A 24,187-nucleotide genomic window follows, 5' to 3' on the forward strand; every position below is an offset into this window, starting at 1 on the left:
AGAGGTGAAAGACTTGTACAATGAAAACTAAAAAACATTGCTGAAAGAAATTAAGGACAGAAATAATGGAAACATTTCCTATTCATGGACTGGAATACTTAATATTGTTAAGATGTCAGTACTGCCCAAGCTGGTCTATCAAAATCTCAACGAGCAAGAGAAACTCATTCTAAAATTTATATGGAACCTCAAGAAACCCCAAATAGCTGACTTATTTTAAATGAGAAGCAAAAAGAGGTAGAACTCTTGGAAACTTTGTGCTTTGTGTTTTCCATTTCTATTGATGGACTTTATTAAGTTGGCCACTAGCCACAGAGTGGCCTGTGCCATTTTCCGAATTGCTGCTGAATACTCTGGGCAAGTGTGCCTCATTTTTCTAATTGGGACGTAAAGTCCTTAAGGTAAAGAATTGTTTTATTCTTCCCTGTATCTCCCAAAGTAATTTTCATGGGACAGGAGCTTCAAGTGGGCATTCATTGACTGGTTTCATGGTGTTTGATGGTTTCATTCATTCGTTCATCCATTCCACAGCCCTTTATATGTGCATATCATGCAGCGAGAAGGGCTAAAACATGGGCTCGAGATGCTTTGGGTTAGGAGGACCAGCCCCATTCACTGGGGACCTGAGTACCAGGGCCCATATTCAATGCCCCTATTGCCCTATTTCTGAAGAAGAATCCCAGAAGATCATGGAGATGCCACTCCATGTCCTTACCTGGATAGATCCTGAAGAATCCAGTCGCACTGCCAAAATATTGCCAGGTCAATGTCGGATCTCTCTGGAAGTTCTCCACAAAGACAGCATTCAAGGCTTCAGACATGTAGACTCCATTTAAAATATCGGGGTCTGAAGTGTGAGATTATAGAAGATGATGATCCTGCAGGGCTTCTCAGGAAAATGGTGGGTGTGCCTGGTGAATGTGCCGGGTGGGTGTGCCTCGTGATTGGGCCTGGTGAGTGTGCCTGGTGGGCATGCCTCATGATTGGGCCTGGTGGGCATGCCTGGTGAGTGTGCCTGGTGAGCATGCCTAGTGTGCCTGTTGGGTGTGCCTGGTGGGTGTGTCTGTGCCTGGTGGGTGTGCTGGGTGGGCGTGCCTGGTGGGTGTGCCTAGTGGTTGTGCTGGGTGGGCGTGCCTGATGAGTGTACCTGGTGAGTGTGTCTATGCCTGGTGGTTGTGCCCGGTGGGTGTGCCTGAGTGTGCCTGGTGAGTGTGTCTGTGCCTGTTGGGTGTGCTGGGTGGGCGTGCCTGGTGGGTGTGGCCGGTGAGCTTGCCTGGTGAGTGTGCCTGAGCGGAGCGCGCCGGCTACCTTTGTTGTACACGTTGGTGGGCAGCTGCACGCTGCTGATGGAGGTGTTCACCGGCAGGTTGCTGAAGTGCGCGTTGGATTCCAGGAGGAACTCGGCGCCCAGCTCCACGAAGTTTCCGTTCTCATCCCTCTCGTTGATCAGGACCGAGTTGTAGTAGTCGAACTGCGGTGGACGAGTGAGGCCCACGGAGACGTCCGGAGCACAGGGACACGCGGAGAGAAAGGATGAGAAACCGCGCAGGTGAGAGGATGCAAGGGCTGGGGCCAGCCGGCCATCAGTGTCCACACAAGCACCTGCAGTGGTGCGCTGGGCGACGGTCAGGGCAGTTTGGGACAAGAATATCCAGGAGGCCGGCGCGAGGGGCATGAGACCGGCGTTTGATGACGGTTGTCCTGACCGCTGCCTCAGTCCCCCACTTGGTGCAGCATGTGTGGACACGGCCGAGGCGGAGCGGAGACACGCAGCCGCGGAGTTAAGGACACATACAGACAAAGCGCCCATCAACCCTCTCCACTTCTCGCGGGCCAGGAAAGTCCCAGGATGGTGCCTGCAGGGTCTTGGGGCCTGCAGCCTTGGCCTCAGCCAGGGCCCAGGTTCCTAGTCCCGTGGGGAGGAGCCACAGCTGCCCTCGGTCTCTCCAACGCGGTGTTGAGGGTGCGCTAGGATTGCCTCCTGTGGAGCCCGGGCCCATTTCCTCCACATCTGAACACCCCCCAGGACTGCCTCGCAGACACCCGACGCCCACCCCCACGCCAGTTTCCTGCACCCCACACACAGCTCCTCCTCACGCCCGCTGCGCCCGCGCTGGTCTTCCACGCACACTCCCAGCCGCGCCCCTGCCCTGCTTAAACCCTCTGCATCTGCGTTTCCCTGCTGGGAAAGGCCAGACCCCTACACTGGCACCTGAGGCTGCCCCCACTCCTTCAGCTAACTGTCCAAGGCCACTGTCTGCGTCACCAGACTCTGGACACACAGGGCCCAGGACCCACTGTTTATTCAACCAACCTTGGGTTTTCTTATTTCTGTGTCTTCTTTCCTCTGTGACTAAAGGCCACTTTTCCAGGCTGTGCCTGCCTAAATCCCCCTGAGCCTGCCCCCTTCTCCAGGCCCCTTTGGGGCGCCCTCCCCTTCTCCAGGCTACATTCTCCTGAGGCTCCACCCACCCATTTGTAGGGACTTGTGATGTGCCTTATACTGGAGTTATTTGACTGAACTTCTCGAGGTCAAGAACAAGTCCTGCTCCAGAGGCTAACACATTGCTGTGCCTGTGGGGGGTGAGCAGTAAATGTCAATGGAATGAGTGGATTGCCACCCTACACTGCCACCCCCATATCTGGTACTCAGGTGATCCTGGCCCTCTGTCACCAGTGCCAGGAGTGGGACTCACCACCAGAGATTCATTGAATTCGTGGTTCAGATCGGCCTCCTCGGCAGCCTCCACCAGATTCTGAGGGACGGAACACAGAGGTAGGGAGAATGGGTAAAAGGAGCCCAGTGGGTTTTCAGCAAGTGAAACAGTCACCTCGTGACCAGCAATTCCACTCCTGGGTGTATGCACAGAAGTGAAAACAGGGACGCAGACAAGAACTTAGGCATGAATGTTCACAGCCACGCTACGCACAACAGCCAAAAGGCCATGCCTATGGCTAAGTGAGAGCAGCCCTTTGGAAGAGGCCACGCGCCGTGTGGCCCCAGCGACGCGGCAATCTGGAAAAGGTCTGACTGGGGAGATGCAGAAGATAAGTGGCTGCCAGTCCTTGGGGATTTTTAGGGCAGTGAAATGTTTTTGTCTGATACTGTAATAGTGAATGCATGTCATTGCACGTGTTTCAAAACTCACAGAATGTAAGAGAGCGAACCCTAATGTGCACTATGGACTTTGGAATAATGGCGATTCATGGATTATAACTCATCTACCTCTATGATGCAGGATGTTGACAGTGGGGGAGGCTGTGGCAACAAGGGATGTATGAAAACTGTACTTTCTGCTAAATTTTTCTGTGAAGCTAAAACAGCTCTAAAAAATAAAGTCCACTAAAAGGTGTGTGTGTGTATTCAAAGCCAAAAGGTGGAAACAACTCAAATATCTGTCATTTGATGAACTAATAAACAAAATATAGGCTATGCATACAATGGAATATTATGCAGCCCTAAAAAGGAGTGAAGTGCTGGTGCACAGAACAGCATAGATGAACCCTGGAGACATTATGCTAAGTTAAATAAATCAGGTACAAATGGTCACGTGTTGTATAATTTCATTTACGTGAAATACCTGCGATAGGCAAATCCATGGACAGAAAGCAGACTAGTGGTTGCAGAGCTAAGAGGAGGGGGATATCCGGATTCTGTTTGGGGTGATGAAAAAGTTTGGAACTAGATGATGGAGATGGTTGTACAACGTTGTGGATGTACTTCATGCCACTAAACTGTACACTTTAAAATGGTCAATTTTATATTACACGGATTTTACCGCAATACAAATCTTTTTTAAAGAGCAGGCCAGCAACACAGAGTCAGGGTGGGGGAAGTGCTTTGGGACTCAGAAGACCCAAGCTCCTGTTCTGGTTTTGTCAGGGCCAAGCCGCTAAGCCTCCCTGGTCCTCTGGTTACACATCTGTAAACTGGGTAGAATAATCCCTGCCTCACCACTCCCAGCCTACAGATCCTAGGATAAAGAAATTCCACAGGGAAAAACTAATTTCAGGGCTGCTTTGCAGGAAACTTCCCATGCGCACCCTCAAAGAAGTTCTGCAGCCCCCACAGATCCCACCCACAGCAGGGGCAGGGACCGGTGCTCAGAGGAAGTCCTCAGAGCAGCGCTTCTTGGTGTCTGAGGCTGTGGAAGGGCACAGAGAACCTGGAGCCCCAGCCTCTGGGGGTGTCCCAGGACTGCTTGCTACTCTAGTGACGAAATGACCGACACCCACCCGAGTCGGGCGAGTCTCAGACGCCACTCTCTGTGTTCGACCCAGGGAGGCTGTGTACACAGCGCTTGCTGATTGAAGGAGGCAGGTGTTAATGCGGGTGTCAGGCTGTGTGTGAGGTTTGTGCCTTCCTACTGTGGTGTGTGATTCAGGGACCCGGGATAGGTGCTTGGGTCCCCAGGCATCTTCTCATTGGTTCCTGATGCTAAGATCCCTTGCCCCTAAGCCTGCAGAAATGCTGTGCATTATAACACGTGGGAAAGAAGGCCCCAGCCACCCTGACCCTGGCCTCCTCCCAGAGCAGGGGTTGTGATGGGGATGGGGGAAAGACAGCGCACTGGGGAGGCTGTAGCTCACCTGCCCTGTCTGCTCCTTCCCCTGCTTCTTGGCCCTGGCCTCAGCCTCCCAACCAGCCAACCACTCCCAACCCCATCTGCTCTCTCCTTGTTTTCTGGCTGGTCTTATGAGTCCTTTCAGGGACTGCACTGGTCTTGGATGGTCCGATTCTTGGTTGGATGGAGCGGGGGACTGTGTCTCTCCAATCACACCGTATCTACTGGTTTATACCATCCGGGTCCCCATGGGCATCAGTGCAGACACTTCATCCCGGGGAAGGGGACACCTTCTGTTTCTCCTGGGCCCCACCAGGCTTCATGGATGTTCAGTAACAGAGTCACCTGGGCACGAGGCCCATCCCCATAAGCACCTCTGCTGCCCAGGTGGCCCTCAGAGCACTTGGGAGCCATGAAGATGGTCCTGATGGCTGAATGAGGGGAAGGGAGGAACGAGGAGAGAATGGAAGGAGGAGAGGGGAGGGTGGGAGTTTGGCTTTGCTGGCTCCAGCTAGCTCGCCTCCCACCCTCCTTCTCATCTGTCCAACCATTCTCAAAGCAGTTCCTAGGTGCTCACGCTGTGCCATGCTCTGTACTGATCACTGAGTGTGGCCTGGTGACTCGAGTTCCCCTCAATGCTGCAGGCTGACCTGGCTGTGCTGGGCATTGGCACCTCGGGGCAGAGCTCCAGTTCCAGCCCCTCCCCTCTCCTCTTGCTTCCTATCATTTCCTCTTTTACAGGGATTCTTGGAGTAAGGGCCTTTTGCCTAATGGAGGTACAAGGTGGCATCTTGTAAGATAGGAGAGGGTCACGAGGGTGGGAGGATGCAGGCCCATGACATCGGGAGGGTCGCTCTGCCACCCTGCATCACAGGCTGGGGAGAAACGCCCTGCAGATCACAGGCCTGGAGTACCTGGACGGCCTCGACTTTTCTCCGCAGCATGGTCTCCATGTCCTCTGAGAACTTCCTCACCAGCTCCAAGCCGTCCACCTCCTCGATCTTCAGACTGGGCTCCACATCCTTGTACTTCTGTTTGGGGAACGTGGGAGAGATGGATGCACATGCTTTTGTACCAGGATGGCTGCACCTGTGTATGCACGGCCTCCATCCTCTCAACAGGTGTATTCCAGCACTTGGAGCCTGGTTTACTCAACTAGGGCAAGGCCCAGCCCTCTCCTTGGACAACATCCCCAGTGATAGTGTAGCTGCGTTTCTTCCAATGTCCTCTCTGTTCCAGGTGCTCTAGACATACTGTGGCTATAGCCTTAACAGGGGAGTAGATCCAGGCTCAGAGAAGTCAGTGAACTTGACCAAGGTCAACAGCCAGGTGAGCAGGTGAACCCTGAGGGGGCCAGGCTCCCAGGCATCCCCGCCCATGTCCTTTGTGCAGCGCCACACTGCTTCCCAGGGCTTGTGAAACCACTCCTGGCATCAGTTCACCTTTCTTCAATGCCCCTGAAGGGGCTCTTGTTACGCATGTGCCCCTGTGCGCGTGGATGTGGACCTCAATTCCCACTGTCCCAACAGAGCTCAGCAGCTCCACCCATGAGCCTATGAACGGGGTTTGAGTTTTCTCCCTGGGCCCAGTGGAGACGAGCTCTCACTGACTGTATGTATTGTGAATGTTCACCCAGCTCGGCAATTTATTGGCCGTGTGACCACAGACAAGCCAGTCAATCAGTTCCTTCATCTGTAATACGTGACATTTACATAGCTTTAGTGAATGCTCTGGAACGCATACATTTTACAGAATGCTTTTACCCCAGACGGCAGCATCAGTATTGCTCTGTGCTCCTCGCCCTGGGTTGTGGTGCTTTGCAGCATAGCAGCCTGCAGTGAGGGGCAGGAGGGGTCTTAACTGTCATTGCTATAGTGGCCTGTGGGGGCCTGGGGAGCAGCTCGCCCTGGCTTCTCTTACTTCCACCAGGGACAGGCTCGTGGGCTGTGGACAGGGGAGATGAGGAGGGACATGCCATCACATGCAGGCATAAAAGCCTGGGATTCAGGATCTTTGTGATATGGAAATGGTGCCTCATGGTTTGGTGGTGGGAATGAAATCGGGACGAAGCTCTTAGCGAATGGTAATAATAGAGGAGGGTGAGCTGCCATTGTTACTGCTCTGGGGAGTAACAAATATTAGAGAACTGTGAAGTTGTTTATAACCTGGTAAGAAGATCAGAGAGCCATAAGTCTGCGAGGAAAGCAATGCATACTAAGAGGGCGGGTGCTAGACGTGGCTGGGGGCTGACTGCTGGAAGTATGGGAGCTTTCCCTGCACAGAGGCCACAGCCTGCCCACCTTCCCTGGCCCAAGCAGCTCCTAGGGCCCTGCACACGCCCTCTAAGTCTCCGTTAGCATCACAGGTGTTAGGCCTGCATCCCACTCCACCCACTCCCTCCGTCTCCCCATTATTCTTCACCCCACCCCCACCCCGCACATCTCCTGCAGGTGTAATTCCACCTTGGCCTCTGCTCCCTGAGGACCTGGCCCAGTGCTCTTGACCATGCCCCTGAGCTGTCCCCCACTGCCTTGAGCAAATCATTCACCTCCGTGGGCCTCAGTTTCCCCAGCTGAAATGAGCTGACTTGATGGGATGCCCAAGGCCCCTCCCAGCACTGGCATTTGGGGGGCTTTGACAGCTGACTGCCCTCTGCCACCCTGTGGGCTCCCTGGAAGGGGGTGACTGACCTTCTGCAGCAAGAGGGAGCCCGAGTATTTGGTCACAGTGTTATACAGGTCCCCGCCAAAGGTGTCAGCCCACAGCTTCACTCTGCCAGGCAATGAAAAGACATGTGTATACACACACATACATGCATAAATACAGAAACACACACATAAACATATAGATTCACACACATAGAAAGCAAGTGTCTACACACAGATATCCGCTGATGCATGCACACTCAAACTCACAGACACATAATGCATATGAAATGCACACACACGGCTGGCGTGGTGGCTCACACTTGTAATCCCAGCACTTTGGGAGGCCGAGGTGGGCAGATTAGGAGGTCAGGAGTTCGAGACCAGCCTGACCAACATGCTGAAACCCTGTCTGTACTAAAACTACAAAAATTAGCTGGCATGGTGGTGCGCACCTGTAATCCAAGTTACTCAGGAGGCTGAGGCAGGATAATTGCTTTAACCCAAGAGGCAGAGGTTGCAGTGAGCTGAGATCATGCCATCACATTCCAGCATCGGCAACAGAGCAAGAGTCCATCTCAGACAAACAAGGAAAGAAATGCACGCACACATACCCACACATGCATACCTGTACACACACATGCATACCCATACACGCACATGTGTACCCGTACACACATGCATACCTCTACACACATGCATACCCATACACACATGCGTACCCATACCCACACATGCATACCCGTACGCACACATGCATACCCGTACATGCACATGTGTATCTGTACATGCATGCATACTCGTACACACATGCATACCCATGCACACATGTATACCCATACACACACATGCATACCAGTACGCACACATGCATACCTGTACATGCACATGCATACATGTATACGCACATGCATACCTGTACACACATGCACAACCATACACACACACGTACCAGTACACACACATGTACTCTTACACACAGGTACATACATGTACAAACATACATGCCCATACACACTTGCATACCCATACACACATGCATACATGTACACACATTCAAATGCATACACACACATGCACACACATACACACATGTGACATATGCCCAGAAACACGCAAAAGAGCTCCTGTCCCTTCTCCTGTCCCTAAAGCTACAGACGTGGGCTGGGTAGGGGATGCGGAGAACCCTCAGGACCCAGTGGCTGCCCTGCTGTGTGGTGAGTGCCCTTGGCAGGCTCTCCTGTTGAGGGTTGTGGGGCAGGGCTGACGAGCCCAGGACTGAGCCTGACCCCAAGCCTCCAGGGCCTCTGGTTGGAAAGTGGTGGACTGAGAGGACAGAAGGAGGGAGAGGCAGTGGACAGGCTCAGGCCAGGGCTGGAGGACCCTGAGGACAAAGGAGGATCTGCCTGGCCACCCTGTGGCCTCTCAACAAATCGTTCCCTCCAGTGTACTCCCTTCAAGGCCATTGGGGGCTGCCGAACCCTCTGTTGAAACCTCAGAGACTGCATGAGGCAAGGGTGCAAGAGGAAAACTCTCTGAGCTGCCTCTGCTGAGGCCGAGGGCAGGACAGGCCCGGAGGGCGCAAGGAGGCCACACCTTGCCCTCTGTAGTCAGCCTAGTGGGGAGCCCCAACCTCTTGCCCATGCCCCAGAAATGTACCACGATCCCACCATCTGGGCCAGGTTCCTGAGGTCCTGGGGGCGGCACACAGGACTGGGCCTGCTGAGCCTCTCCAGATGGAGCAGAAGTGGTTTGCCTGTGTGATCATTTCAAGATCAGCAGTCATTCAGTCACTCAACCAATGTTTATCAAGGTCCTACTGTGTGGCAGCCTGGAGCCACCCTACGGTCCCCGTCTTTGCAGGGACATCTTTCTCATGCAGATAGCATGGTACATGTTTGAAGGTGCCCATGAATGTTGGGGAGGAGAGTGGTATAAGGGAAGGCTTCCTGGGGGAGGGAGAGCTGAGCTCTGGGCTAGAAGTTTGGTAGAGGTTAGCCTGCAGAGGGACCTGGAAGAGGATTCTAGGTAGGGAGAACAGAAGAGCTTAGAGGAGTAAAAAATGACTTTCAGGTTTCCAGTGTGGGTTGTCGACCTGATGGTGTTGTTACTGAATAAAATTAAGACTATCAGGAAGATCGGGGGAACACGCTGAGGAGGGTGAAGGGTGATGTGTGTACCTTGGGCTCTGTTGAATGTGAGGTTCCGTTGTTGAGCTACCAAGGGGAGCTCTACAACGAATAGGCAGGTTGTGTACTGCACAACTCTAGAAGGCACTGATTGTGTTTTATCTTGAAAGACACAAATCTGAATTTAACACCTCACATGATGTTCAGGAAAAGCTGCCCGTAAGCATTGAGCATGTGTCTAACAGGTAGAGACAGGGCTGAGAGTGTTAGTACAAAGGTAGGGATTGAAATTCCGAGGGCAGTGGGGCTCTCTCAAGAACAGTGTGCAGCATGAGATCTCTGAGCATCAAGAGAAGCTGGGGAGCACCCCCAACCTCAGGGGAAGGCAGAGGAGGAGGAGCACTTGAAGATGACAGAGGTAACCCAGTGCCTGTGGGGACCCAGCGGAGTGCAGTGCCATGGAAGTCAACACACTGGGCTACAAGGAGAGGGGGGCTAGTGTGTTCCAAGCAATAGGGTCTGGGGAGACAAGGCCAGGAACATCTCCTGGATTGGGCATGAGGAGGGCTCTGGTGACCTTGTGGAGAACAGACTTGGGAGGAGAGGGAAGCCCGGCAGGAGGGAGGGAAAGACTGAGATGAGAGGTTCAGCGGGAGTCAGGATGGATGGGGCCAAGTCCTGGCCAGGCAGATGTGGCTGTTTGTAGGCTGTCATCTCTGGCAGCGCCCAGGGCTTCTGCGTATATGGGCACTGGGGCCCCCTCCCCGAAGGCCTGGATTCCAGCCACCCTGACTTGGCCCTCAGCCCACTCCTGGAGTTGGCCTTCTCCTCTCAGCTGGCATGTGTTCTGGGGATGAAAATTGTTCTCAGCATCTCCCGCAGCAACAGATAGCGTTACAGGCTGGCAGGGGGTGTGACGGTGAAATCACAGTCCAGGCTGACTGGGGTTCAAATCCCAGCACCTTCATCTCCTGATCTTGTGAGCTTAGGGAAGTCAGCCGACCCCTCTGGGCCTCTGTTTTCCTTAGCTGCAAAATAGGGATAACATAAGACCCCACTGAAAGGCTGGGCAGACTTATGGTGTCATTCGTGAAGCACCCAGCTCAGTGCCAGGCGTGGAACAAGGAGAGCTATGTGGCTCAATGGGAAATGATGCCACCCGGTCCACTGCTCAGAAGGCTAACCCCATGCACAGTGCGTCATTTGGGATCCCTGTCCCCACTCCTGCTAAGACATGCTGTTGGCAGGTGGCTCTGCTGGTGGCCTGGCCATGGTGCCAGGCTCAAGTGGCTGGATTAAACAGGACAGGGTCTGTAGCACCCACAGTCTAGGAGGCTCTGCTCCCCACATGTATTGGAACTTTCCTTCCTAGGACCACCAGAGCTGGGGCATAAAACACAGACACCGTGGAGAGGTTGCACAGTAATTTAAATTTACACCAAGGTGCACACGACTGATACCAGGTTGTTTCCTGGGGTTGGCCTCAATGGCCGGCTATAGAATCAAGGCTGAAAGGTATAAAAAGGGAAGACTATGGCCACCAAAATCTATCTTTTTTCCCAGTTGCTGGACAAGCCACCTCCTGTGTGCCCGAGACATTCTGTGGGTTCAGAACTGCTTCACCTTTTTGGAAAGTCAAAATACGCATTTCCTGCCAAATCCTCCGGGGAGCTGCGATGGTCCGATAACCCGGCTCCCCCAGGCCACCTCCTCTCGGAGATCTCAGCGATTATCCTGAAGGAGCACCCGCCCTGCAGGTGCCCCAGAAGCTGCCCATGAGGCCAGGAAGAGAGCAGCCCTGATTATCAGTTCTGCCTGAAGCCATCCGGTTCCTGGGGAGGGGCAGGTGGGACTCCAGAACCCACAGAGCTTTTGGGAGGAGAGATCGGAGGCCGGAGAAGAAAAGGGATTTACAGCAAGAGAGTGGGCAGTCCCAGCTGCAGGGGGAGAGCTCACAGGGAAGGCAGGGGTCGGAGGAGCAGGCAGAGGGCGGAGGTCCAGCCCAGGAAGGAAGCAGGAAAGCACGACGGGGTTTTGTGGGGTGGAGGTGAACGTGATGCTTACGTTTCCAGAGGAATCTTGGCCTGCCCCCACGTGGGGGACAGGGAGGTGCCCAGGAGCAGCAGCCACAGGAGGGCCGAGGTCTTCCGCACGAAGGCCCAGGCCACCAGCCTTGGCTGGTGGGGAATCCAGCAGCCAGTGGAGCTGGGGTTTGTGTAGAAGCTGGGGGGTGCAGGCATGATGGCCCTGCTGGGGTCGGGGAGGGGAAGGAGGACAGAGCAGCCACCAACCATGAGGTCTGTCTGACTGCCTTCCAGACCCCAGAGATGCCCCAAGCCTTTGCCTTCTGGGTCCTGGCGAGCCTGGGGTCCCCAGCCTCTCAGTGGTGGGTGGGGAGGGCTTCTCTCTGCCCTACAGCTGCAGCTCACAGAAGAGTCGCCCCACCTAGCAAGCAGGCGTCGGGGAGAGGGACTGAGGGGAAGGCTGTGGCAACGTGAACCCCTTTAATCCGCTGGCCTCTCCGCTAATCCTCTCCTGACAGCAGGGAGGGGCTGGTGGGGGTGGAGATCTGCCTCCCAAGATTACTATGACTGCGGCTCGTGCCCTCAGGCCGCAGTGCACCCCTCTGCTTTAAAGACGCAGCCCCGTTCCTGTGGAACTACCTTCTGGTCTCGGGAAGGGCTTGCTGTGGCCCTGGCTGGAGGACAGCAGCTGAGTTTGCACAGTGCTCTGATTGACCCACAAATCTCTTTTTGACTCTTGGAGGAATCCTGGGGTGACAGCCGGGTCCTCGTCCCTGCTTGGCAGAGGCTCTTGAGGCCCTGGGAGTCCCAGGGGCAGAGGTGGAACTCTGGCTGGTGTTTCTAGGCCTGATGCCTTTGGGCCAGGTCATAGTGTGATATTGTGCTGGCTTAGAGCCAGAACCGGAGCAAAACTATTTTATAAAATGCAAAACTGTTTTTAGATAAGTTGAAATGGCTGCCCCATTCTCCTCACAATAACTACTGTCCTTGGCCTCTGTAAATAGAACTGCCAGTTTGTTCTTCAAAACTATGTAAAGCTGTTTACCTTTTCTTATCAGTAACTGCCAGAATTGCTAGCCTTTGCTTACCGGCAATTGCCAGACTAAGCAGCCCAAGCTAGTTCCATCCTGGCTCCTGTGACTTGTAATAAGTAACTAAGGTCTGTGATTTCCACCTTAACCAGATAATGTGTAAACAAATGTTTATCTTGACTTCTGTAAACCACTTAAGTAACAAACGGAATGACAAAAGCCCCCTGGCCCTTGGAATGTCCGGAGACCCCCACCCTCATCTCTGCCCAGGAGGTAATTTACAGAATCCACTAGCCCTCGGAATGTCTGAAGCCTTTTCATCCCCATCCCCGCCCCTCACCCCCACTCCCAAGGTGGTTTTTCGGGTATAAAAAATCGTGGCACCCTCCTGTTGCCACCACAGGTTGGAGAGACGTGAGTCCTCTGTGGTCACCGGCATAATAAATGACCCTGCAATCTGGCATACTTTTGTCTTGTGGTAACTTTCTACGCTCCGGTCAAATACAACAATAGGTCATAGGTGAAGTCACTGGGCCCATGCTTCCACATCTCAGCTGCTCGTGGGCAGGGCTGGGGACACATCTGCTATGCAGCTGATGAAGCTTCGGGGCCCCTGACTGCACAGACTCCTTCCTTTCCCGGAGAGGCCCTAGCAACATGTTCCTGTGGCCAAACGTTTTTGTAAAATATGCAAAAGTGAGATAGTTTAATCATAACCAGTTGAGACGTCTGTCTCTTTGCATCCCAGCTTCTCTTCTGTCCAATGGACCCTTAGTTGGATGATGTGTGAGTGGCCGAGGGCATTTGAGGGATCCAGTTAAGAGGCAAGTGAGCTGGGGAAACATTTAATCCGGGCTTAGTGGGATTTGCTGACGCAGCTCACAGTGACTTCCTGGTATAGAGAAGCTACCTCCCGCTAAGTGTAGGAAGGGCTTCCAGGAACACTCGTTCCACAGGACATCCCGCCAGCAGGTGCAGCAAAGAGGCTGGACCCTGCCATACACACCCCACCACACCCACCAAAATAACAGTCAGAGTTCATCTGCGGAAAATCTGCAAAAGGCCACACAGGTAACATTGTTAGTGGAGGATTTGGTTCTCACCAAGGCTGGCCAGCACAGATGTTCTCTCCTGTTAGAAAACAGTTGATATTGAAAGAATGCAATTACACCACACATTGCTTTGTGTTCTGATGAGAGTTATGCAAATTAGAATTGATCAAAAGTCTTGTATTTGTGAGCCCACACCAGTAGTAGTACCACATGGGTCCTCTGGGGGCGAAGTCACAGATTTTACGCAGTCCCGTATTGGATGATTTCTTAGTGTAACTGATACACCACATCTTCACAAAATCTGGTGGTTCCAGCAAAATGGTACGCAAAATTGCCACCAACGCAGAGAAACGCTTGCAGAAGCAAGTGTTCTGATGACAAAACTCCTACACAGACTCATCAATAAGTCAATGTTGTGGCATCAGAGTAATCTGGTGGCACAGCTTCGTGGCTGAATACAACATGGCGGTAATTTTTAAAGGCATCTGAATGATTCCTATGAATGCCTTAATTTCACATACATTTTGTACATGTTTTGAGGATTACAAATGAAACACATTTAGAAAAAAATACTACAGAGGTGCACTGGGCAATCAATAATAAAAAGAATGTAATTTCTCTACGTTTTGTGAATTTGGTGACATTCACCAGCTTCTTAAAATTTGTAATTTGGAATGATTTTTAAAATTAAAAAATATTCACCTTTTTTCAACTTTTTCATTGTGGCCAAATACACATAACATAAAATGTACCATCTTAATCATGTTTTTAAGTATTTGGTTCAGTGTAATTAAACACATTCATAACATTGTTCCAGAATCACCACTATTTATCTCTCCAATTATTTTCATCTTGTAAAACTGAAACTCTACCGACTAAACTCTAGTTCCCCTTCTCCTTCCCAGCGGCTGGCAGCCGCCATTCTACTTTCTGTGCCTCTGATGCTGGCGGCTCTAGGGACCTCACAGAAATAGAATCATCACATAGTTGTCCTTCCATGACTGGTTTATTTCACTAGCACGATGTCCTTAAGCTTCACCCATGGTGCAGCGTGTGTCAGAATTTCCTTCCTTTTTTTTTTTTGAGATGGAGTCTTGCTCTGTCACCCAGGCTGGAGTGCAATGGCGAGATCTTGGCTCACTGCAACCTCTGCCTCCTGGGATCAATCGATTCTCCTGTCTCAGGCTCCTGAGTAGCTGGGATTACAGGTGCTTGCCACCATGCCCAGCTAATTTTTGTATTTTTTAGTAGAGATGGGATTTCGCCATGTTGATCAGGCTGGTCTGGATCTCTTGACTTAGTGATCCACCTGCCTCAGCCTCCCAAAGTGCTGGGATTACAGGCGTGAGCCACCATGCCTGGCCAGAATTTCCTTCCTTCTTAAGGCTGATTAACATTCCATTGTGTGGATAGATCTCATTTTGTGCATTCATTCCTCTATCAGTATGGTGTCCTCCTTTTGGCTACTGTGAAATATGCTGCTCTCAACATGGGTGTGCAAATATTTCCTCCAGATCCTGCGTTCAATAATATTCACTTTTATATTTATGTTGGTACTTGTGATTTGCATGATTTTTCTAATATGGATAACCACTCCCAAATTATACAAGCTCCCTATCCTCTGGAGCCTGCCCCCACCAGGTTCCAGCACCCTGTCTGGAAAGGCTGCACCTCTCTCTACTGTGTCAAGCGTGCGAGCTGCTTAGAAAGCTCCATCCTTCACACACGGGTGGCCTGGGTCCTGTGCAGCCCCTTAGACATACTGAGGAAACCCCAAGACTGGGATGATGGGTCCTCAGCCCAAGGCCACTGCTGGCCTCCAGGCGGCTGCCTCTGCTCACTTCCCCTTCAGGCTCCAGCGAAGGCTTCCTTCCCTGACTGGAGGGGCGGGTAACATCTGGGCTGCGTCCTGTGTCCCCTACATCCACACCATTCCAAGGAGTCCTTTGGGTAAGGACTGTTTCCTGCAGCCCCTGTCTGGTAGCGCCCCTCCCCACTCTGCCTCTCTTCATCTATTCTTAATGCAGCAACAGAGGGATCTTTTCAAATATGAGTCAGACCATGTGGCTTCTCTGCTCTGAAGCCCCCAGGGCTGCCCATCTCCCTTAGAGGAAAAGCCACAGTTTTGATCACAGCCACGGGGCCCTACCTGGCTGGACCTGGTTTCTCCCTGACCGTGTCTCTCAGGCCACCGCCCACAGCGGGGCTCCTACTGCTCCATGGGTTCCTCAGGTGCGCCCCCTCGGTGCAGGTGACCTCGGAATTTGCACCATGATGTAGCTCCAGCTGCCTGCTTCCCCTGCATGGCTGGCTCCTTCATTTTCAGCAGTGTCTGGCGTCAGGGCTCCTGCAGGAAGAGCTGGTACCCTTGGATCAGGCAGCTTGAGAAGAGTTGACCAGAGAGGCTATTTACAGAGGTATGGATGGAGTCCTGTGGGAACGCTGCAGTGGCCAGGTCTGGAAACCATGGGGAGCCAGCCCTTAAGCCTTGAGGATGGGGACAGGAAAGCCACTGGACCCTGGAGAGAGCAGGCTGTATGGGGAGCACTGTGGCCTCCAGTCAAGGGATACGGCCAGCCACTGCAGTCCCATGGAAGGGCTGGGACAAGGAACACCCATCCCCCCTTACCTCCCCTGCTCTCCTGCTGGGCCCCCACCTGGTGAACCCTAGGAGCTCATCCATGTGGCCCCCCAGGACAGTCCCCCAGGACAGCAGAGAGTGCTCTTGGAGGAGCCAGCAGGAGATGCCCAGCTCAAGGTCTTGAAAGCCACCTTTCATGATGAAGTTTCCTTCAACGTGAGAGTGGTGGAGACGCACAACTTTGTGAATAGGCTGTCAAGCGCTGAGCAGAAAACAACATGGTGAATTTCATGGCGTATGAATTACTTCTCCATTAAAAAACCTTTTTTTTTTTTTTAAAACTGCCTTTTGAATGAGTGAAGCCTTCCCTGGCTACAAGATCTACCATCTTGCCTGACACCTGACATTCCCTGTCCTTCTTCACAGCATCTTTCTTCTCCTCAGTGGCTACCACGGGGTGTACCATATCCAGGCCTCCTCCTCTAGCACGCAGCCTCCATAAGGGCAGGGCCTGCCGGCTGTTGTCCCTGCCGTATGCCCGGTCCCTCAGCACAAGGAGGTGAAGATGTTCGGAATGAAAGGGATTAAAGGGGGTGGATCCTGGGTGGAGGTGAGGGCTCTTAGGCCAAGTCCTGTCTGCTCTCCAGGGCCTTTGAACAGGAGCCCCAGGGCCCCAGGGTCAGTTTGAAAACTCCTATGTAGCCAGAAAAAGGCTTTCATTTCCCCTTCATTTTACAAATGTGTCTCGGACGGCTCATTTTATCCTCAAGTGACACAGAGAACATCACGAGGGCCATCTGTGACATCCATACACCACTGTTCCGGGCAACGTTATTAACAACAGCAGCAGGTGGAAGCAATCCAGGTGTTCACCACATATGGACATGGGTTAGGGATAAATCCAAGTGTCAACAAACTAACAAAACGTGACCTTGCACACGATGGACTAGTAAAAGGAAGGAAATCCTGACACACACGACGACATGGATGAACCTTGAGGACATTATGCTGAGCGAAATAAGCCAGTCACAAAAGGACAAATACTGTATGATGCCATTTCACGCGGTTCTTAGAGCAGTCAGATTCACAGAGACAGAAAGCAGCATGGTGGGTGCCGAAGCTGGAGGGAGGGAGCAGTGGGGAGTTAGTGTGTAATGGGTGCAGAGCTTCAGCTCTGCAAGGTGAAAAGCGTTTTGGCGGTGGAGGCTGGTGGCGGTTTCACCAGCACGTGAATGGATTTAGCACCACTGAACTCTACGCTAAAAAATGCTTACGATGGTAAATTTTATGTTACGTGTATTTTACCACAATTTTAAAAAAATAAGTGAGAAAAAAGAGGTGTGTGGGGAGGGGCTGTACAGCTGCCCTGGGCAAAACCAGAAGTCCAGACACCCCCGACTTCCTCATCTCCAAGAGACTGCTTCCCATCCTTCAAACAACCATCGCTCCAAAATGCCAGTCTGGCTGGATTGCAGAGCTTTAAAGGGAGAGTGCATTTCAGATTCCTAATGCCTTTAATCAGGGCCCAGCCAATTTTACTCAACAAGGGAGGAGGAAGTGAGAAATAAGGTCATTAGACAAAATGGTCTTGCTTGAACACGTGCCTCCTGCAACTACACACAGGCACGGGGACATACACATGCACACGCCTCCCCACCCATCACTAGGAAATGCAGCTTGCATTCAGGTGGTAAACAAGCTCATCAGCCTAGCGTCAACCTAGATTTGCTGGTGCAGTCTCCTGCCTGCGGGACATCGGGCCTCCAACTTGTCCCTTCTGCCTGGGGAGTCTGAGGCACATAAAGCCGGGAGCAGAGGGCAGCGGGCTAATTAGAGGCTGGTCAGGCAGGCGGCTGCTGAGAGGCTGTGTGGAGAGGCAGTCTGCCAAGGAGCGGACCCCTGGGGACCTGCCTTGTCTATAAATACCCTGAAGGTAACTTGTTACAGGGTGTGCATGTGTGTGTGTGTGACAGAGAGAGAGAGAGAGAGAGAGAGAAAGAGAGAGACAGGGAGTGAGTGTATGGGGAGGTAAAGACTGAAGCTGAAGAAACTCAGAGGGCCTGGTGGGGATTTAGGAGCCAAGTCCTGGGGAGGACTTGGTGGTGAAAGGAGTTGGTGAGTTTCCACAGCTTCACAGCGCAGGAGGAGTGCAGAGAGACCTCAAGAGGAAATTCAAGCATCAAAGAACAGGCTTTGAGAGGGGAAGACCAGAGGAAGTGCTTGCTGAGAGGTACCAGCAATTTCCTTATTTAACCAACAAGTGAGGGCTAGCTGTGAGCCCAGAGCATGTGCTCCATGTTGTGACCCATGATGGGCGGGCCCCAGGACCCCAGGCATAGGGAAATGGCAAATGGAGGCAGAGTGGCAGTGTGACGTTGTCCATGCCAGTGACCCACCAGCATCCTGGGAGACGATAAGTTCACCATAGGGACACAGACCAGGCATATGAGGACTCAGGTCTAAATCCCAGGTCTGTGTTGATCATGTACACTGGGGTGCCGCACAGGGGAGGACACAGGGAGCACCCATCTGGGAAAGAGGGCCTGGAAACCTCCCGGGAGGACAGATGGAGCACCGATGTGGGGAAGGAGTCCTGGAAACCACATGGGAAGAAGGAGGGAGCACTCACCTCGGGAAGGAGGCCTGGAAACCTCCTGCGAGGATGGAGGGAGCACCCACCTGGGGAAGGAGGCCTGGAAAGTACCCAGGAGGATAGAGGGAGCACCCACCTGGGGAAGGAGGCTTGGAAACCACATGGGAGGATGGGAAGGGTGCCCACCTGGGGAAGGAGGCCTGGAAAGTACCCAGGAGGATAGAGGGAGTGCCCACCTGGGGAAGGAGGCCTGGAAACCTCCTGTTAGGATGGAGAGGGTACCCACCTGGGGACGGGGGCCTGGCATCATGTCTCAGCTCTGACCTTAACTCAAGGTGTGACTTTGGGCAAAGCACTCCCTGCTCTGGGCCTCAGTTTCCCCATCTGTATGGGGAGGGGCCTGGGGTGCTGGAGTTCTCCACAGGTGGTCCTGACCTCCCTGTCCTGCTGCAGATGGCCCTGTGTCTGAAAAGAGTTTGCATGTGCTCAGCTGTGGTGGGTCCACATCTTCTCATGAGGGGCTGTCCACATGACCTTGGCCAGAGAGGGCGCCAGCAGTCCTGCGAGCCGGGGCTACTGTGCTTTACGTAATGTGAAGACAAAACATGACTGTAATTAGCCTGTTAGGTGGGTGAGCATCTGCCTTGTAATCTCATTGATATTAGTAATGTGCCTAACCAACTCCTCACAGACAGTGCATGAGCTCAGACTCTGGCATTTGGGGGTCGGGGCTTGAACCCAGCACTGTCCCTTCCTAACCCATTATTCACAGCATGTCGTTTTTCTTATCTGTAAAATGGGGATGACACTACCTGTGTCAGGCAGAAATGTATTCAGCTGCAAGTAACAGAAAATCCAGCTAACAAACAGGGATTTGTGAGAACAGGAAGTTCGGAGTGGGCAGTTCCGGTAGCAGCCTGTCTTGGCTCAGCTGCTCCGTGATGCCTGCAGAGACCCAGGTTCTCCTTCATTCTGCCTTCTCTCTTCTGTGTGCTGGTTTTCATCCTCACATGGCTCACCTCACTGTCACCAGATGGCTGCTGCCATTCAACATCATGTCTAAGTTCACAGTAGGAGACAGGAGAAGCGCCATGCCTCTGACTGGCCAGAAGTGGGCCACGTGATCATTTTGAGCTGCAAGGGAGTCTGGAAAGATGAGAACAGGATGATCCTAACTTGTCTAACAAATCATGATCTGTTGTCTGGGGCTGGGTATTGTTATCCAGGAAGAACAGAAGTGTATGATGTGGGCGGCGAGGCCTGCCTCACTCCTGTGAGTAGGGAATGAGATGAGGCAGGTAAAGCTCTCAGTGCTGGGCCTGGTACTCACGCTCTCCATTATCATGTACATGTGAGTTCTCTTCCTGTGTAAGGACTGATGGGCAAACTGTTACTTTCAGGGGAGCTAGCAAAGGGTGCACCCCCCTTCTTCAGAGCAGCTGACACAGGACAGAGATTGGGCAGGTTCTCAGCTGCAGGGCCCAGGGGCCCATTTACTCTGAGAACCTTTCATGGCCTTTCTGGTGGGTGCAGTGGAACAAGCCTCACCCATGAGTCAGAAGGGCTGGTTTTTAGCCTGCACCCTGATACCGATCTCCTGTGCAGCCTTGGCTTTGTCCCTCTTAATTTTGTCATCTACGTACAAGAGTGTTGGGTGAGGATCGTCGGAGATGGTGCATGTGAGCTCATTATGTTCTATGCAAATGTGAGACATTTGAGCTTACCAGGGGAAACAAGGCAAGCTTAGGGAACATAGTTGGTTTAGTGACTGGGGGTGGCAGGCAGTGAGCCCACACATGAACATGTACACACGTAATGCACCACACACGTGCACCCGTGTAATGCATCGCACACATGCACATGTGTAATGCACCACACACATGCACACACATAATGCACCACACACATGCACACGTGTAATGTATCGCATACATGCACATGTGTAATGCACCACACACATGTAATGTACCACACAGTACCAAGCAAGCATGCGTGAGCGCATGCAGATGGATGTACATTCCACACACATTAAGACACTGGTAAGCTGTCTGCCAAGATGGACCCTGGTGGCACATGGATTGGACCATGGTGTAAATGCCTTGTGAAAGGAGAGGAAGAGATGGAGAATGGGGCTGGGCTGCCGTCAGCTGGCTGCCAGAAAGATGGTCTTGGTTATTCTCATCACATCAGGCCAGAAGGCAGAGTTTCCAGGGCACTTGCTGGGTATGTGGACAGGTGTCGACCAAGTCGTCCCTCTTCAGAAGCCACCTCACTGCCCTTTGCAGTGACTCTGTCGAGTAGGGGCATGTTGCTAGAGAGTCTGGTCTCTAGGTCACCTCCATCTGCAGGCTTTCCATCCCTTTCGGGGCAGGCGAGAGCCTGTGACTACACAGTCAGCTGAGGCTGAAGAGGACAAGGGGAAGCAGAGGGGCCCAGTTGCCATGCTGGCCAGAGCCCTGGCTGCCCAGCAGGTCAGGAGGGAGGAGGATGGAATTCTGGGAGAGTTCCTTTGAAATCAGAAGTCCCCATAGCCTCCCTTTCGGCTCCCTACTTCACTTAGACTTGCACCTCTGCAGCCGTGCCAGGTCAGAGCCCCGAGGAGGTGGGCAGCCAGCGTGCGTATCACGTTACACCAGGAGGGTGGGCACAAGCACCTGGCCGGGTGGCTACCACTGCTGTGGAAATCAGTCCCTAAGCCCTGCCGTTAGAAATACCGGGGCCCACGCCAGCTGACTCGAGGTGTTGGAAACGTGCTGAGATGTAGCCATGCACAACTCAGAGCACAGGGCCGAGTGCAGAGGCCACAGCAGCCTGGTGGAGGCAGCTCAGCAGGGAGAGTGGGGAGCAGGGCTAGCCTGGCGGGAAGCTGAATGCTGCCTCGGAAAACCAGGCCAGCTTCCAGGGAGGACCCGTGGTCCAGGCTGGCAGCTTGCTGAGCTCCCCAAGGTCAGCATTCCAGAAAGGCCAGAGAGGGCCGGTCAAGTGTCTGTTGAGGTTCACCCCAGGGTGGGCATTACCCAGGACCAACAAATGAAGGAGCCAGGGCTGCTGTCCAATTCTCTTTCAAGCAATCTGTGGAGAAAACGTTGTCTTACAAGCTGCAAGGATGGGATTAAAATGAGTCCCACATTGGCCTTAGGAAGAGTTCATCTACTTCCTCCTGATGGGGGAAGCATACAGAAATGGTGCAAAGGTTTCCTGGTAGAGAAATGGAATCAGGGGTGTGATGGTCTCGTGACTGTGGCAGGCCTTCACTGGGAACTCTTGTTCCCTTGGCGCGCCGCCCCCAGGGGCCAGCCCCATGGCTCGTCTTAGTTGGGCTGATGTTCCCCGTGCTGAAAGCCTTGGGCACACCTCAGAGGACTGAGGACTCTGGACCCTGGTTCCCCCTCCAGGAACAGTCTCAGAGGAAGGGGCAACTGCGAGTGGGAGCCATCAAATGCTCATGCTCAAAGGGGCTTCTGGAATTAGACGTCTGAGCTCAACCTCAACTATAAAGAAACATAACAGAGATGACTGAGGAGCGATGCCCCATTCATAAAAGAGCCAGGACCGCCGCGCCCAGGCTGCCTGCACTGTCTGCACTGCCCGTGCGAGGCTCCGTGGGATGGGCCACTTGAGTCTCTCCGTGTCGGGCACAGCAGGGCGACACACCGGCAGGGGGACGGGATCCTTGCGCTTGGAGATACACCAGGGGATACAATCAACGCGAAGACCGTAATCGGCAAGGACACATGTGAGAAGGGCACTTGGCTCGTTAGGGAACACACTGGCAGACACTTCTGCAGAGATTAACACAACGGGGGTTGCATTTCAGTTTGAAAGAAGAAGAATTAATGCTGATTAAGCTTTCAACACAGTGGTGACAGGCTAAGGGCTTGTTTAGGCCCTGCCGTTTATTAACTGTGTGAAGAGGCAGTGCTCCACAAACCTTTCCTTCACTGCGTGTCTGCCTGGCCTTCAGCTTCGCCTTTTCTGTTGCTCCTCAATGCCTCCCTCTCCTCGCTTTTCTCCCACAGCGCCCAGCAAGCCTTTCCTTCCTACCCACTGTGTGCCTGGCCCTGTGCAGGGCCCCAGGATCCGGAACCCTTGGCATGATGGTGATTTCTTGCCCTGGAGGAGCTCACAGCCTGCTGAAATGACAGACACAAAACAAAATACCAAGAGGCCAGAGAGCTCGCTCTGCCTGGGTCTCATCCCTTACCAGGGCAGTTTCTGCTGGAGTAAACCCCACGTGTCCCGAACACCCGCGGCTCCACTGGGCCCTCAGAGTGAAGCCTAGACCCTGCCTCACCCCTGCCTCAGGGAGCTTAGAGCCATCAGAAGAGTGCCCGGCAGGGTCGGGGTGGGTACCACTTAGTGCTTCTGGCTGCAAGGAGCAGGAATTCCTACTCGGGGGCTGAAATAATAGAACAGTGTGACAGCTCACGCGAGGCCAGTGGCAGGTGGCTCCAGGGCTGGTGAGCGCAGCAGATCTGGGATGTCGCCCAGGACACAGGCTCCTTCCGTGTTTCCTCTTGCTGTCCTCAGCGTTTTGGGTTGTCCTCCAGCCGGCTCCCCTCATGGCCACAGGATGGCTGCCACTGCTCCCATGCTGATTCCCAGGGCTTATCCCAGACCTTCTGGATCCAAAGCTCTGAGGTGCAGGGCCCCAGTCTCCCTGGGTGCCCCTGAGGTCCTGGCTGATGTTTGGGAACCAGTGTCCCTGGCTTTCCTGCATGGATACAGGAACCCTCAGCCTTGAGTGGGGGCATGTGAGAGGGCACAGAGGGGCAGTGAGGGCAGCATGGCCTGGAGTTAGCAGAGGCTGCAGGCTGGGCTTCCACACAGACCATTTGCCTGTTACCACATGTGAGGACAAAGGGTTTGTTTTTGTTGAAGTCATGGGTTTCCTGGATGGAGCCTCGTCCAACCCCAGCAGTGCAGTACAGGGGAATGAATGAGCAGGAAGAGGATGGGCATCTCATGGGGGCAGGGCCACAATGGGGGCCTGTGCGTCCATGCCCGCAGACCTGGTGGTAGAGTGGTGGATGCCGTGGTGGAGCACTGTGTGGAGTACTGGCAGATGACACATGCACATGACAATGAGGGTGACACGTAAACATGGCATTTAGTGGGGCAAAGCCAGAATGGGATTCATAACACAGAACCATAGAAATTAAAAATATAGAAGCTGGGCGTGGCGGCGGGCACCTGTGTTCCCAGCTACTCAGGAGGCTGAGGCAGGTGGATCTCTTGAGCCCAGGAGGTCAAGGCCGCAGTGATCTATGATAGAGCCACTGCACTGTAGCCTGGGGGGAGACCTTGTCCTAAAAAAAAGATAGGTCCACAGAGTTTCATACAACTGAATACTACACAGTGATTAAAAATGGACACAATGAGGCGTGAAAGAAGCCAGATTAAAAAAAGACTGAAGATGGTGCTTCGAGTCACTCCGTTTATGTGAAATTCCAGAAAGAAACCTACAATGACAGGAATCAGCACAGTGAGGTCCCGGGGGTTAGTTTGACTAAGCAGGGTGTATGCAGGACCATCTGGAGTGTTGGGAATGTTCTAGATTGTCGTCT

The 24,187-nt window shown here is 53.1% G+C and overlaps 1 protein-coding gene across 5 annotated transcripts in view; it reads right to left on the minus strand.

Moving 5' to 3' along the window:
- Positions 1–12,228, minus strand: part of CACNA2D4 (calcium voltage-gated channel auxiliary subunit alpha2delta 4) — a 130,121-nt gene extending 117,893 nt beyond the window's left edge. For all 5 annotated transcript variants that reach the window (XM_032254460.1, XM_032254459.1, XM_032254458.1 and 2 more), the window contains exons 1-6: positions 11,404–12,228; positions 7,256–7,337; positions 5,480–5,596; positions 2,697–2,756; positions 1,309–1,471; positions 716–847 (exon numbers count right to left, since the gene is read on the minus strand). In XM_032254460.1, the coding sequence (XP_032110351.1) occupies positions 716–847; positions 1,309–1,471; positions 2,697–2,756; positions 5,480–5,596; positions 7,256–7,337; positions 11,404–11,633 (784 nt within the window). In that variant the 5' untranslated portion in view covers positions 11,634–12,228. The remainder of the gene's footprint in view (positions 1–715; positions 848–1,308; positions 1,472–2,696; positions 2,757–5,479; positions 5,597–7,255; positions 7,338–11,403) is intronic.
- Between the last annotated feature and the right edge of the window lie 11,959 nt (positions 12,229–24,187).

Source organism: Sapajus apella, unplaced genomic scaffold (genome assembly GCF_009761245.1).
Source record: "Sapajus apella isolate SASKATOON/1434 unplaced genomic scaffold, GSC_monkey_1.0 scaffold86, whole genome shotgun sequence".
Classification (NCBI taxonomy): Eukaryota; Metazoa; Chordata; class Mammalia; order Primates; family Cebidae; genus Sapajus; species Sapajus apella.